This window comes from Notechis scutatus, chromosome 11 (assembly GCF_049901735.1).
Source record: "Notechis scutatus isolate UNSWTSFEM ecotype Mainland chromosome 11, rNotScu1.2, whole genome shotgun sequence".
Lineage (NCBI taxonomy): Eukaryota > Metazoa > Chordata > Lepidosauria > Squamata > Elapidae > Notechis > Notechis scutatus.
This window is the reverse complement of record NC_142019.1, coordinates 14,148,099-14,162,560: the sequence shown is the minus strand read 5'-3', so window position 1 is coordinate 14,162,560 and position 14,462 is coordinate 14,148,099. Positions and strand designations below refer to the sequence as shown.

Genomic DNA, 14,462 nt, shown 5'->3' with positions numbered 1-14,462 from the left:
AGCACCTTTGGGAGAACCTTGAGAATCTCCATAGATATTAAGCCATCATAGTTTTTTTTTTTTTAATTTTATTGAAAATTAAAATTTAAAAACATTTGAACATGGTGATCTTTTGACATATATCAGCAGTCTTTACATTGTTGAATATCAGAATGTCATCACACAATATAGCATACACACACACACACACACACATCTATATACATATTTACATTGTAAATCTTTATATTCATTTCTAAGAAATTTTATTGTAGTATAAACTCTTTAATTTCTATTTTACATTTTTTTGACTTCCTTTCATATCCAATTGTAATTTTTTTTCCATATTTCATAAAATTCCGAAGTATCTTGTTTCTTCAGTCTTAAGCTATCTAGCTCGGCGCAGTATAGAATTTTTTTTAGTATTTCATCATTAGGTATTTCTTTTGATTTCCATATTTGGGCAATTGATAATCTTGCGGCTGTGATAATATGTATAATTAGATACAGATCTGCTTTTTTAAGATTCTCATTTGTTATTCCTAGTAAGAACATTTCTGGTGTATAATTTATTTTTACATTTAACATTTCCTCTATCCATTGCCAATTTTTTTGCCAAAATTCTTGCATTTTCTTGCACTTCCACCACATATGGTAGTAAGTGCTTCGTTCTTTCAGGCATTTCCAGCATGTCGAAGATTGGAAGCCATTCATTTTAGCTAATCTGGTGGGTGGGAGGTGCCATCTCCGGGGCCAGCTGTTGGAGAAAGCAGCAGTGCGAGCAATCTTCTCCACTTCGCAAGTCACTTTTCCTGTGTCCGTGGAGCTCATTGGAGCTGTCACAAGTCCTGGAGGGACGGCTGAAGGAGTTGGGGTGTCTTGCAGACCGTGAGCAAGCGGCGGCTGGCAGCGAGCAGCAGGAGAAACCAGGATCTGAGAGGACCGGGAGAAGGTGACCAGCGATGGCTGCTGAGATGATCTGATGGCTGGACGAAATAAGCGATCAGCAAATGGAACTATGGTGATGTTTACTTGACGGAAGTTTCTTTTCCCCTAGGCTTTTTATGCAAAGCAGTGGAAGGGAGTGCAAATAAGACTTCAGAGCCGTGGAACCTGACGAGAGGTAAACACTGCGAAAGTTTTAACTATAGCAGTGAGGGTGCTGGACAGCTAAAGAACTAGTGAAAAGGAAACCAGGAAATAATAAGAATTGAACAAAGCTGAAAGGGGCAAAAGAAGAGAATAAAAAAGAAACCTTATAGTGTATTAACTTTTGATATTAAATAGTTTGTGAAAAAAAAAGAAATTAGAGACTTGGAGATTTTGAAACTGGTAAATTCTTAAAGAAAAATGAAGTCTCTACAAGAACAATGACTTTGCAATATAGAGTGTGACAACTAGAAGAGACATCTGCTGAACATCTGTGGGATATAATTTCTAGTGTTTAAAAAAACCAAGAGAAGAGATTGTTTTTCTTTATATGTGGTTGGAAACTCAGGCACTGTGGTTTGTTAAACCATGATTGAGCAAATGGCTGGTTTTGCACAAAAACCCATGTTAACAAAGCAGTGGCTTCAAAAAGTAGATGGTCTGGTTCAAACAATATGCAAAGTTTATGGCTTCTTTCTCACAAACCACTAAACCACCAACTGACCAAACCATTTTAGCTTTGTTAAATTGTGTAATCCAGGCAATATTTTGCAGCAATTCCCCAGCCTGGGATCCACAATGCATGTTGTAATTAATATTGTTCACATAATATAAATCCCTTCATTTCTGTAAAAAGAATGTAAGTTCTTGCATTATTATTGTAATATAGCTACCTGATGTTTGTTTGAGGTTTCCAGTAAGGAATTGCCAATATATTAAACTTTCCTCCATTGATCTATTGTTGATTGGGCTGACACCAGTAGCTATTTAGAATTTCAGATACTCTGATCTTTTTCTTTTGGCAAATGACTCATCTGAGGATTTCTACAGGAGTTTACCTTAAGTTATTCCCTTTCCTCTACTAAAGATAGGAGAAAGGATATTTTACACTGACATCTGCATTACAATTTTAAGTATAATGGAGATTATTCTCCTTTATTTCTAAGTAGAATTCAAATAGGATAGATAGAACTAATTTATTTCTGACATGTATAAAAAGCAGTTTATATCTCTGTCAGTAAATACTAACCTTCACCTCTGGGTGGCATGCAATGTCTATGTTTCAGGAAGGAAAAGCTGGAATGGAGTACATTGGGAGAACAATTTTCAATCCACAATGAATTGTGGTACATTCTGTAAAATTCCAGCAGTAAAGCCAACAGGAAGAGAGCAATTTTTTCAACAAGTAATTTAAAAAGCATATTGTGCTTTAATAGTAATTTTATTATTAAAGATTACCATTTACAATAGTACAAACTAACATGAACTAAAATGAATTAAAAAATAGAACATGGATTAAAAAAAATAGAAAATAAAAAAATAAAAATGCATAAAACAACATCCCACCTCCATCACAAGTATAAACAATTTTAGTAGCTCATTGCCGTCTCTTAAAATACAAAAAACGATTTCTTCTTCCATATCTTATCTCTAAGCAAATCCTTAAAGCCTCCTTGTTCAGTCCTAATGTCACCAAACATGCTTTTACCCTTCAGAATTGGGCTGGAATTCCTAGCAGGGAATTAACAAACCACAGTCGCTTCTTGGGGATTCTGGGAGTTGTAGTTCAACATCTCTGTTGGGTGTATTTCAATGTTTGAGAGGCATAAACCTCTGAATGGGATTCTGAATTGTAAACAATAAGTAATACAGCCAGGATTATGCAAAACGAATAAGAAATATAAAACCTCCTCGTAGCAAGGTGGCAACAGACAAATCTATTCTTAGGCGATGGACAACTACTGTACTTCCGCATTAAAGGGACAGATATGCGCCTGCGCAGATCTCCGCCCCATCACGTGGGCTCGCGTAGCTTCTCTTCTTCCGGCTCGATCCTCACCGAGCTCGGTCAGCAAATCCGCTTCCACTTGTGGAAGCCCGTCCCCCCCACTTTTTTTTTTTTCGGCCATGACGTCAGAGATCGGCGTGCCGCCGCCGGCCTTCCCCGCCCACTGGGGGAGGCGGGGCAGTTGAAGCGTCGGGCTGCTTTAGGAAGAGCGACGGTACCATTGCGGATGGCTGGAGGGGGGCGACGTTAGTTCTCCCTCGCGTTCGCAGGGCTGACCCCACGCCTGGTGAGCACGGGGCTTGGCATGTTGCTTTCCCGCATTGAGGAGCGGGTTTTGGCGCGGCTCGTTAGAAGACCGTGGCGGGACCCTGAACTGGGGCTGGGGTAAATGAAGGGGCTGAGGGTGGGGTGGGGAGTGTTCTATTGTTCCTGGCTTGAGTGGGGCTGTTAAAAGAGGAGTGGGCGCGGGGAGGGAGCGGGGGCTGCAACTGACCAGGGGACGGAGTGGTGGGAATTGCATTCAGAACTGCCCCTCCCCGACCAACCTCATTAGGAAGGCATGCTGGGCCACTTGCTCCCAGCCTGGTCTGCCTTGCAAGACTGTTGTTAAGGATCAACATAAGTTGCTCTTAAATCTAAATTCTCTGCTGGTGTGAAAGTTGTGCAGTTGTGTAATGAGTTGGGGGTGGTGGAGGAAGGAGATGGGAGTGGAAGGGGGCTCTGCTGGGTGCAGGAAGATGGGCCTCTAACCTTGTTTATTTACATCCCTTTTTAAGCATTTTATTTCTGCTTATGTTTCCTTCCCAACTCAACATAATCCACTTTAAAGGAAAAGGAAAACGGGGGCTTCAATCTCAATTTAAGGGTGTATTTGATCTGGTGCCTATTTCATGCAGACCATGATTACTCGTTGCAAAGGGCTGGATGCACAAAGCCCTGGATTTCAGATTAAAGGAATGCCATTTCGGTTAGATGTTGCTAAAGATTTCCTCACATGAGAGCTGTTTGGAGGGCGGAAACCCCAGAGAAAAGGGTTTTGTTTTTTTTCTTTTGGTGTGGTTTTCATGTTTTTTTTTTTTTTTGCTTGAGAGTTGGGTGGTGTTACAAATTGAATAACTTCCATAAACAAATAAGAGAGTATCACTTTTCTGCAGGTGTTCAGGCAGAGATTGCAAAGACATCAGTTAAAGATCCTTTTGCTTGGATTCCTGCACAAAACAGAACAGAACAGGGGTTGGATCTGGGGGCCTCAAAGGTCATTTTCAACTCCCTGATTCCAAATGATAACTACAATTTATTGTTTTTAAGAGTTGTCAGTTCCATTACAGTTATTTAAAGTCTTATTATATATTTAATGGAGGTTTTTTTTGGGAGGGGGGGAAATAGAACAATAGAGAAGTATAATAAATACAGGTCGTCTTCAACTTAAAACCACAATTGAGTCCAACATTTCTGTTGCTGAGTGAGACATTTGTTAAGTGAGCTTTGCTCCATTTTACGATTTTTCTTGCCTCAATTAAGTGAATTGCTGCAGTTGTTAATTTAGTAACACGTGAATCTGGCTTCCCCATTAACTTTGCTTGTCACAAAAGGAGATCATATGACCCTGGGACACCGCACCGGTCATAAGTATAAATCAGTTGCCAAGTGCATAAATTTTGATAATGTAATCATGGGGATGCTACTATGGTCACAAGTGTGAAAAACGTCACAAGTCACATTTTTCAGTGCCGTTGTAACTTCAAACAGTTACTAAACAAACTATTGTTAGTCGAGGACTACCTGTATAATAAATACTACAGGACCACATCTGTTTCTTCACCATGCCTTCAGCTGAATCTCAGCTAGTTTTTCATTGGTTCTTTTCTCATTAATCCTAGTTCTATTGCCGTTGCCTTTTCTCAAAAACTGTTAGATATGTCCGTTGTTTTGGAGCAGAGAGACTGTGTCCAGAAGACCTAATAAGCAATTGCACTTAGACTTATATACTGCTTCACAGTGCTTTACAGCCCCCTCTAAGCGGTTTACAGAGTCAGCATCTTGCCCCCAACAATCTGGGCCCTCCTTATGGTATAACCAGGTTTGGGTTTCAGCCTGCTGGATATGTAGTACGAGATGTGTTGTTATGGAGCAGTGCATGTTTAAACTTATTTCTGGTTATCCTGAAAACGTCTGTAGGAATCAAGTTGTGTTGCCCAATTAAATAAATCTTGGGCAATTGTCTTGGTATGTGAATAAGAGATGAAATCCTGCTCTAACATGGAGAAGGAAATGATTCCTGCAAAGGCTGTTGGTATTTCAGAAAAAGGAAAATTCTAAGAGAATCCTGTCGTTTTCATTGGAGGCCTAAGGGACTTTAGCCCAAAATCCTAACTGTCCATTTCAAATGGCATGCCAACAATTATAGTTCTTGTACAGGGAAAATATGTTGTACTAGCCTCACACTGAGATTATTCCCATGTGCTTCACGTGGGTCTCAAGTTTTGTCTGATGTGGAATAAGGCTGTTAATTTGTTGTGTATCTGCTGCACTTTTCCAAGATAAATGTGCTGGCTGTTTATTGGGCCGTAATCCAGAGCTTTGCTTATAATGGACCTCTGGCCACACAATTGAAACTCTGCCTGTTTTTTATGTGGGGTGCGTTCACAGCTTCTATCCTGACTTTGTGGGTCTCCTTTGGGTCAGGATAAATGAAGATCAACCTTCCTGATATAGACCATCACATGAGGGGCTTGGGCATGTCAAGAGCCACAGAGAGATACCTGTGGTTGCTCCTTAGAGAGCTGCTCTGTGGTGTCTCCAATACTACTAATCCTCTTTTTGCAAATATTCATACATCTATGATCCCAACTCTAAGGCACCTGTTGAAGTTTTCTCTTCTATCCAGGCCTTTCCTGTCTATTCCAATGAATAGTTCTGTTTTGTTTTCATTGTTCCATCCCCATCAATTGAATGAGTTATTTTACAACATATACAATATAGGTGTTTATGACTGTATTTTAATTTTTATTGTAAACTGCTTCGAGGAACAATCTTGGGGGAAGAAATTTATAAAATAAGCAATGAGAGGCGTGCTTTTAAGTAAGAAATTTGCTAAGTAAAAACATGTATTGCTGTACATCTTCTTGTGCATTTCATTCCTTTCTAATTTGCTGGTGACTGTCTTTCTCTGTGGGTGTGTAGCTCAGTATAACATATTGTGCAACTGTTTAGGAGTTGTAGTCCATCCTGCTTGAGCAGGGGGCTGGACTAGAAGACCCCCCCCAAGGTCTCTTCCAGCTCATTCATTTTTAAGTCTAAGCTACAGTGTCTGTTAGTGGTGCTATTCTTTGACATTCTTTGTGGATTGAAAATATTTGGAATGTGTCTTGACTACTGAATACTTTTTAATATGGAATATGTAAGTAAATGAATTCAAACTATCTTTTAGGGTTGTAAGTAAACTGTAGCAAGAGATGGAATGGTGGGAGCTCATTAATACAAACTGGAGATAGTCCTTTAATTCATAAATGTTATTCGTATATAATTTACTGCCAGATGGGATAGCTGACTACACTTCTCCATGCTTGGATGATCATAGAAGATTTATGGCCAAAGCTGGAAGATCAAAGGAAAGGCCCAACCATTAACTGTACTGAATATTTCAAAATAGATTTCCTTACTGTATTCTCAGCTCTAATTTAGTACACTGATATACAGTGGTATCTGAAGATTCTTAATGGTTCAGTAAAATTACAAGCTCGTTTCCCAAATTGTCTAGCAAGTTCTACATCTTGTACTAAATCACAATGTATTGGAAAATCACAATGTATTGGTTTCACACAACACTAAAGCAATAAAAATAATTTATAAATTAGATGGTTAGGTTTTCCTACCAATTTTTAAAAGAAATTAGCAGCAGTTGCGGTCAGGGAAAAGGCAATTTTAAATTCTGGAATTGTTAGAAGGCTAACATTGACAGGCTGTTTCTAATTCTTGGTATACCTTTCTGCATGCAGCATTTTGATACAAGCTTTTAATACTTTTTTGAACATAAGCAAGTTCCAAGTCAGTAAGACAGTTCAAAGCTGAGAAAAACGTTAGAAATGATAGAAGAACTTAAAATCATTGATCCTTTCAGAGTGTGCTGAATTAGCTTTGTGTGTTGCTACAACAATACCGCACCGTATTATCTGCTTTTTCCTGGTGCTTGGTCTCTTTAGGAGAAGAATAGTTAAGTGTGAGAAGATGGTTCAATGTCTGGAGTGACTTCATATTTTAAAAACCAATCTAGCTGAGAATTCAGTCCTAGAACTAGAATCAATTCCTAGAATACAACATTTGTAGTGTACCCCCACCAAACTGTGACTATAATTTTACTGGTGGGTTATGGTAGGTTGATCATAGTTGTCAATATTCATTCTTAGTTTATAGCAGTGATTTTCAAACTTATCCTCTTTAATGTGTGTGGACTCCCAACTTCCAGAAGGCTGGCTGGGGAATTCTGGGAATTGAAGTCCACACATCTTAAAATGGCCAAGTTTGAAAAACATTTGTTTAGTGGTGAATAGTGACTTTTTGAACTGTTAACCAATAGGATAAGTTCATTTACTTAAAGCTGTATTATACTAGAAAATGATAACCTCCAGATCTAAATCCCTTGTTCATTCATCTGTGTTTTACTTTTTTTTTACACTTCTTGTCTTCTTTTGTATAAATTTTCTTTTAACGTTCAATAAAAATACAAAAGGAAACAGGAAAAGAAAGAATGGAAAGAGCAGTCTTCAGTGTTCAGGCGGGTTAAGCTATAATCAGCAGTTCGGAACAAGGTCACATGCCTTAGGCTTGATATAGAAATACTTTCGTTACAGACAGGATGAATTTTAAACAGGTATGTTTCTGATCAGGTAGCTATCAATCGTAGTTGGGCTCCATCTGATAAATTTTATTTCTTCAGCAGTGGGAAAAAGATTCACCTGGGCAGCCATTGAAATAACAGAGGAAATGCAGGAATAGAAATTCAAGATTAGGGGAATGAGAAGGAAGAAAATACAGCTAGTCCTTGACATATAACAGTTCACTTAGTGACCATTCAAAGTTACAACACTGAAAAAAAAACTTATGACCGTTTTTCACACTTGTGACCATTGTGGCATCCCATGGTCACATGATCAAAATTCAGATGCTTGGCAACTGACTCACATTTATGATGGTTATGTTTTTCAACCTCCTGACCAGTAAAGTCAAAGGGGAAGCCAGGTTCACTTAACTGGGTTAAGAACTTATCAACTGGAGTGATTCACTTAACAGCTGTGGCAAGAAAGGCCATAAAACGGGACAAAACTCACTTAAGAAATGTCTCACTTAGCAGCAGAAATGTTGGGCTCAATTGTGGTCATAAGTTGAGGGCTATCTGTAAATAGGTTCTTTCCTAAAACTCTGGATTGGCTTAAATAAAACTAGAGAAGAATGAAAGGCAGCCTCCTTCCTTGAAGCTACATTAGTAAAAAATACTCTAGAATGGGACAAAATGTAACAGCGAAAAAGTAGAGGATGCTCACAACTCAGTGAAAATCACATGAAAACTACCTCATGGTTTATGGTGAGGTGTAAACCTGGATGCGGTGGCTCAGTGGCTATGATGCTGAGCTTGTCGATCAGAAAGGTTGGCAGTTCAGCGGTTCGAATCCCTAGCATTGTTGCATAACGAAGTGAGCTCCCGTTACTTGTCCCAGCTTCTGCCAACCTAGCAGTTGAGAGCACGTAAAAATGCAAATAGAAAAATAGGGTCCATTTTAGTGGGAAGGTAACAGCGTTCCGTGCGCCTTTGGCGTTTAGTCATGCCGGCCACATGACCACGGAGACGTCTTCGGACAGCGCTGGCACTTTGGCTTTGTAACGGAGATGAGCACCGCCCCCTAGAGCCAGAAACAACTAGCACCTATGTGCAAGGGGAACTTTTACCTTTTTAAACATGGTCACTGCTATTTCAAGTATCCACTACATATTTTAGGATGCAAGATACTGTATGTCTCCAGGTTCATAAATCAGTGAATTCATGACAATGCTGCTGGAGAAAATAGAGTAAACAGTTACCGTAATAGTGCTTCAGATAACATTGGTTTGTTGAGATTTGTTTTACTGTGTTTTGCAGATTGGTGAACGTTTCCGTTGTCTTAAGGCACTTCCTTCCATCACTGACTTTCTGATTTTACCCTGCATTTCTGTCTTGGTTATAATTCAAAGACATTCAAGGTTGGTTGGTTTCGTTCCTGCAGAATTAAGGTCCTTCTCTTAAGCTGTGCGTTTAAATAGCTCGTGCAAATCCTTTATGGGCATGAGCAGAATGTACCAAAAAATGTGTTTTAATTCACATTCTCCAGTTGATTAACAGACTTGGGAGTGAGTTGCAATAAAATACACCCTCTTTTCAAGCTACTTAGGAATTGGAGAGGGGGGGGATGAAGGAAGAATTGGGGAAAGTCTAAAAGCCATGAAAGATATATAACCGTAAAAAGCAGTTAAAAAGAAAATAAAAATAAAGGAAATCTGTGGATTTGTTCAAGGAATTCTCTCCCTCTGTGAAGGTGGGGAGCAGCTAAGTAACATTTGCAGGGGCTAGAAAACAAGCACTGGAGGCATCTAAGATGTAGTTGGTTTGATTGAATTTTGTTCATTGCAGGCTCCTAAGCTTCAGCAATCCAGCTTTAAAACAAAACCGGATTTTTGGAGTTTCAGATGTTCAAAAGAGCATCCCAAAAACAAACCTAGAACTAAGGAGAAATTTCCTGACAATCAGAACAATTAATCAATGGAACTATCATGCCCCTGTTGGAATCTGATTCTGAAGGAGAGGTGGAACAGCTGATAGGGCGTGAGAGTGTGGCTCCAGTGGCTGTAGAGGAAACTGGGGAAGGGCTTACTCCGCCTGGGCATTCAGAGGAAGATCCAGGCCCACTCCCTCTTCATCCTAGGATATCCAGGGAGGAACAGATAAGGGAGCAATGTGGGTTACAGGGGAGAAAAAGGCCCTGATTCCCTTAATTAGCTGCAGCTGGGAAAACAGGATAAAGAGGGTGTTTGCGCACAGCTCCTTGCTGGAAGCAAAGCGTGAATTATTTTGGGTTTGTCAAGTCTTATCTGAGTTCTGGCGTCCTCCCAACTCTGTGTGTTTCATTATCTTTTGAAGTCTTCAATTCCTTATCCTGCCCTGTCTCGTTAATTGCTGCAGCATGGTTTGTGTTGGTTTTTATTTATAATATAGATGTACTTTGGGTTCGGATGGAATTTCTTCCCTTTAAAAACTGTTCTTGGGAGAGTTTTTTCTCCAGCCAATGATAACTGGACATTGGGGGCCAAGTTGAAGGTATTAAAGGGACTTGACCTATTTTTGTGACTTTGTTGCTTTTGTGCCACGCCCCTTTGGGTCATCACAGGAACGTTTGCCTCCTAGAGTTGAGGGTGTTCCATCACTGGAGGTTTTCAGAAATAGACTAGACAACCATTTGACCAAGATGGTATAAGGCCATGATGGCAAACCTATGGCATGCGTGCCACAGGTGGCACGCAGAGCCATTTGTGCTGGCACGCAAGCCACAGGCAAACTTACCTCACTGTGAATGTGCGTGCCTTACAGCTGATTTTCGGCAGGTTTGAGGCCTTTTTCAGCCTCCCAACGGCTTGAAAAAAGCCTCTGGCAGGCTTTGCAGGATGAATAATAGGCCCGTTTCATCACTTCCTGTAAACCCCGGAAGTGATTAAATGGGCCTATTATTCATCCTGCAAAGCCTGCAGAGGCCGAAATAGGTCTCAAACTGGCTGAAAATCAGCTGTGAGGCGCAGTGCAGATAAGGGGGCGACTGGGGGATGGATTGCACATGCATGTGCAGGGGGCAGGGGAGGGGCATACGCATTGCCTTCTGGGTGCTGGCACGCAAGTGCAAGCGCTTGCACAATTTTTGGCACAGGAGCCCCAAAAGGTTAGCCACCACTGGTATAAGGACTCTTGCCTTGAGCAGGGGGTTCAATCAGAGAGTAAACCAATCAGAATAGGGCTGGAAGGGACCTTGGAGATCTTCTAGTCCAACCCCCTGATCAAGCAGGAGACCCTATACCATCTCAGACAAGTGGCTGTCCAGTCTCTTCTTAAAAACCTCCAGTGATGAAACACCCGCAACTTCTGAAGGCAAATCCTTCCAGTGGTTAATTGTTATTGCTGTTGGAAAATTTCATCTTAATTCCAGGTTTGCTTCTCTCCTTTATTAGTTTCTCTCCGTTGTTTCTTATCTTGCATTTTGGTGGTTTGGAAAATAAGTGGACCCCCTCTTCTTTGTGCCAGCCCCTCAAATACTGGAATACTAAGGCCTCTGTTCGTTTCTGAATATATAATCATAGACTAATAGGTCTGGAAAGGACCTTTGGAGGTCTTCTAGTCCAGTGGTCTCCAACCAGTGCTCCAGGGACCACTGGTGGTCTGCGAGAAAATTTTGGTGGTCCACATAGTAATTTCACCCCTAAAGCATCCCCCCAAAGGAATTCAGGTTGTGCAGGGACACAAGGCCGCCCATATGGCCTGCGGGAACACCAGGCTTGCGTTGCTTGCATTGCGAACAACACGAGGTAGTGAGGGGAGGGGGGGAAAGGGCAGAGGGGGAGAACTTGCCCCACGCACGTCGCCTGGCCACCGGGCTGCTTCTTTATTCTTCTGCTTTTGGCTGCACACAAGGAAAGCAGCAAAAGTCTTTCTTTCTCTCCTCCAAACTCCACTAGAAATGAGTCATTGGGACCCTGCAAAGCATCGTGTTCCAAGAGGCTGCGCCAGCACGACCAGTCTCACAAAGACTGATTTCTGGCGGAGTTTGGGGGAGAGAAAGAAAGACTTCTGCTGCTTTCCTTGCATGAAGCCAAAAGTCTCTCTCTCTCCCCCTGAGAACGGAGCTGGAGATGGTATCCTATGATCCCAAATAAAGAATGATCGATCGATAGGAAAATGGGGTGGGGAATTTTCCTGCAGACTTTTTGGCGGGATTTTCCCAGGATCTCTGGTCTGCGGGATTTAAAATTATGAGCTTGGTGGTGCATGAGGTCCAAAAGGTTGGTGACCCCCTGTTCCTAGTCCAACCCCTTGCTCAAGGCAGGAGACTTTATAATCGCCCTGGACAAAAAGTCACCCAGTCCATTCATGAAAATATGAAAACACCCCGAAGCATTCTGAAAGTGGGTGCTGTGTGCTTCGTGACTCATGGAGCTGCAACCTTGGGGAAATCCACAAGATGTGCAACTCCTGTTGCAATGTAGCTCCTCTGAGATGTTGATTTCTTCTTAAAGTTTGTATCGTGCCATTCTGCTTGCAGTTGTGTGAGTCAGACTTGGCCTGTATCCATGGGCTTCAGTATTTCAGCTTGTGTTGCACACGCCTGCCTCCGCTTTAATTTTATAGCTAGAAGGGGGGAAAAGTAGAGGGTCTTATAGTTTGAGCTAGAGAAGTAGAGATATAATTCACCTATAGAACTGCACAGAAACCCAAAATTACTGGAAGAAAATCAAAACGTGGTTGGAAGAAATTACAAAAGAGCAGATCGAATACAAACCAGAGTCCTTCCTGCTAGGGATTTTTGATAGACAAATTTCAAAAAAAGCCAAATACATAACAATACACATCCTAACAGCAGCCAGATTAGCTTTTGCTCAACATTGGAAACAACATCAAATTCCATCAGATGAAATGATTATCGAAAAAATTTCAAAATGTGCAGAAATGGATAAACTGACTTTGGCGCTAAAAAACAAAAGACACTTCACTATATTATGATAGTTGGAATTGCTGGTATAATTGCTTTGATCAAAGATAAATTATATATTATAAGGCATAAGAGAAAAGTATTAATCTATAATAATGATATAGCGATATATGTAAAGAACAGGTGTGTGTATATGACATAAATTAAGGTTATGGAAAAAGATCTTGCAAACTGTAAAAATAAGAATGCTTTTAACTTTCCTTCTTTTTTCTCTAAATTTTCCTTGCTTCTATTTTCTTTCTTCTTTTCCTTTCTTTCGTTTATTTGTGTATGTATTGTTGGTTGGTTTTAATTGTAAAAACTAATAAACTATGGTTTGTTTGTTTTTAAAAAAAGTACTGTTTCTCAACCTTGGTATCTTTTAAGATGTGTAGACTTCAGCTCACAGAATTCCCTAGCCAGAATGGTTGGGGGAGGAAAATCAGGGGTATGGTCGTATCTTTCTCGACTAACGAATTTGGTCGAAAGGCAGAGCCTTCACCCTGAAAGTTTATGCCTTTTAATAAAACCTGTTAGCTGGAAAAAAAGATTGCTCCCCAACTCTTTGGATTTTTAATGCCATATTTGTTGGGTTAAAGAATAGATCAGAATATTTTCCACTTTAAACTTCTGTGTTTTAGTCTCTGCCTGCATCTCTTCCAAACCATTTCTCACTGCTTTTCTATAAAGCAAAACATTTTGGAGAGCAGGGATAAATAAAATGACAGGATTAGAAAGATTTATCCCGAAGGAGTCTTTTGCTTCTTCTTCTTCTCTGTATCTTCTGCGGTGCTGAATTTTTCATCTGAAATGATTTCTCTGTGTATATTTCAGGTTTCCCTTACCTTGCAATTTGCCATCGTCATGGGAGAGATTAAAATCTCTCCAGACTACAGCTGGTTCAGAAGTACGGTGCCCCTCAAAAAGGTGGGTGCAGATTAATTTCCCTCTCTGCTCCAATTTACTTCACTTTACTGCATTGTTTTATACATTGCAAATATTGTAAACATAGATGAGATATGCTTTCAGTGTTGGAATTATATTGCGTGTCTTTCAGATAAACAAGATTTATTATTTGTGTTAATCTTCTGCAATCTGCTTGGGGCATGCATTTCTCCTCCAGCCTTGTTTTTTGTTGAGTGGCTTTTTATATATACCCCGTTTCCCCGAAAATACAACCTATCCTGAAAGTAAGTCCTAGCTTGATTTTTACACGTGCGCCCGATATAAATCCTACCCCCAAAATAAGCCCTAATTAAGATCCCGCCCACTCCAGAGTGGACAGGTAAAAATTAAGCTAGGGTAGGGATGGGGAGTGGTGGAGCTGCCCTACTACTTACCTTTCAACAGTTGTAGCCAGGCCTCGCACACCCCAACACCTGCCTTGCCGGGCCATTTCTTCTGCAGCTGGCAAGGCTGGCAAGGCTTTCCTGAAGGCCTCTGTAGCTAATAACAAAGCTCTGGATCGATCCAGAGCTCCGTTATCGGCTGCAGTGGCGTTCAGGAAAGACTTGCCGGCCACAGAAGAAGAAGTTCCTGAAGGCCTCTGACAGCGAAAAGGAGGCCAGGGGTGACGCGCGCAAGTGAGGTTAGTGGATGACATTCCTCGAAAATAAGACCTGGTGCCTTTTTTGGTGGCAAAAATAAGTAAATAAGACAAGGTCTTATTTTCAGAGAAACACGGCATATAAAAAAATCTCTCTCTCTCTCTCTCTCAAAACATACAGATTCAAACATATATTACCAGTAAAATTCTAAACCTACAATTTAAAGTGAGACTAGGGTAA

At 40.7% G+C, this 14,462-nt stretch overlaps 1 protein-coding gene and 1 long non-coding RNA gene across 2 annotated transcripts in view; both read left to right on the top strand.

Annotated features, from left to right (window-relative positions):
* Window positions 1-484: 484 nt before the first annotated feature.
* Window positions 485-1,386, top strand: LOC148129707 (uncharacterized). The gene is made up of 2 exons (XR_015750748.1): window positions 485-931; window positions 1,037-1,386. It is a non-coding gene; the product is annotated as an uncharacterized LOC148129707 (long non-coding RNA).
* A 1,732-nt stretch (window positions 1,387-3,118) lies between these two features.
* The window catches only part of SPG21 (SPG21 abhydrolase domain containing, maspardin), a 33,183-nt gene continuing 21,839 nt past the window's right edge, over window positions 3,119-14,462 (top strand). Inside the window, exons 1-3 of the mRNA XM_026673085.2 lie at window positions 3,119-3,301; window positions 9,051-9,151; window positions 13,510-13,602. Of these exons, the coding sequence (XP_026528870.1) occupies window positions 13,540-13,602 (63 nt within the window). The 5' untranslated portion in view covers window positions 3,119-3,301; window positions 9,051-9,151; window positions 13,510-13,539. The remainder of the gene's footprint in view (window positions 3,302-9,050; window positions 9,152-13,509; window positions 13,603-14,462) is intronic.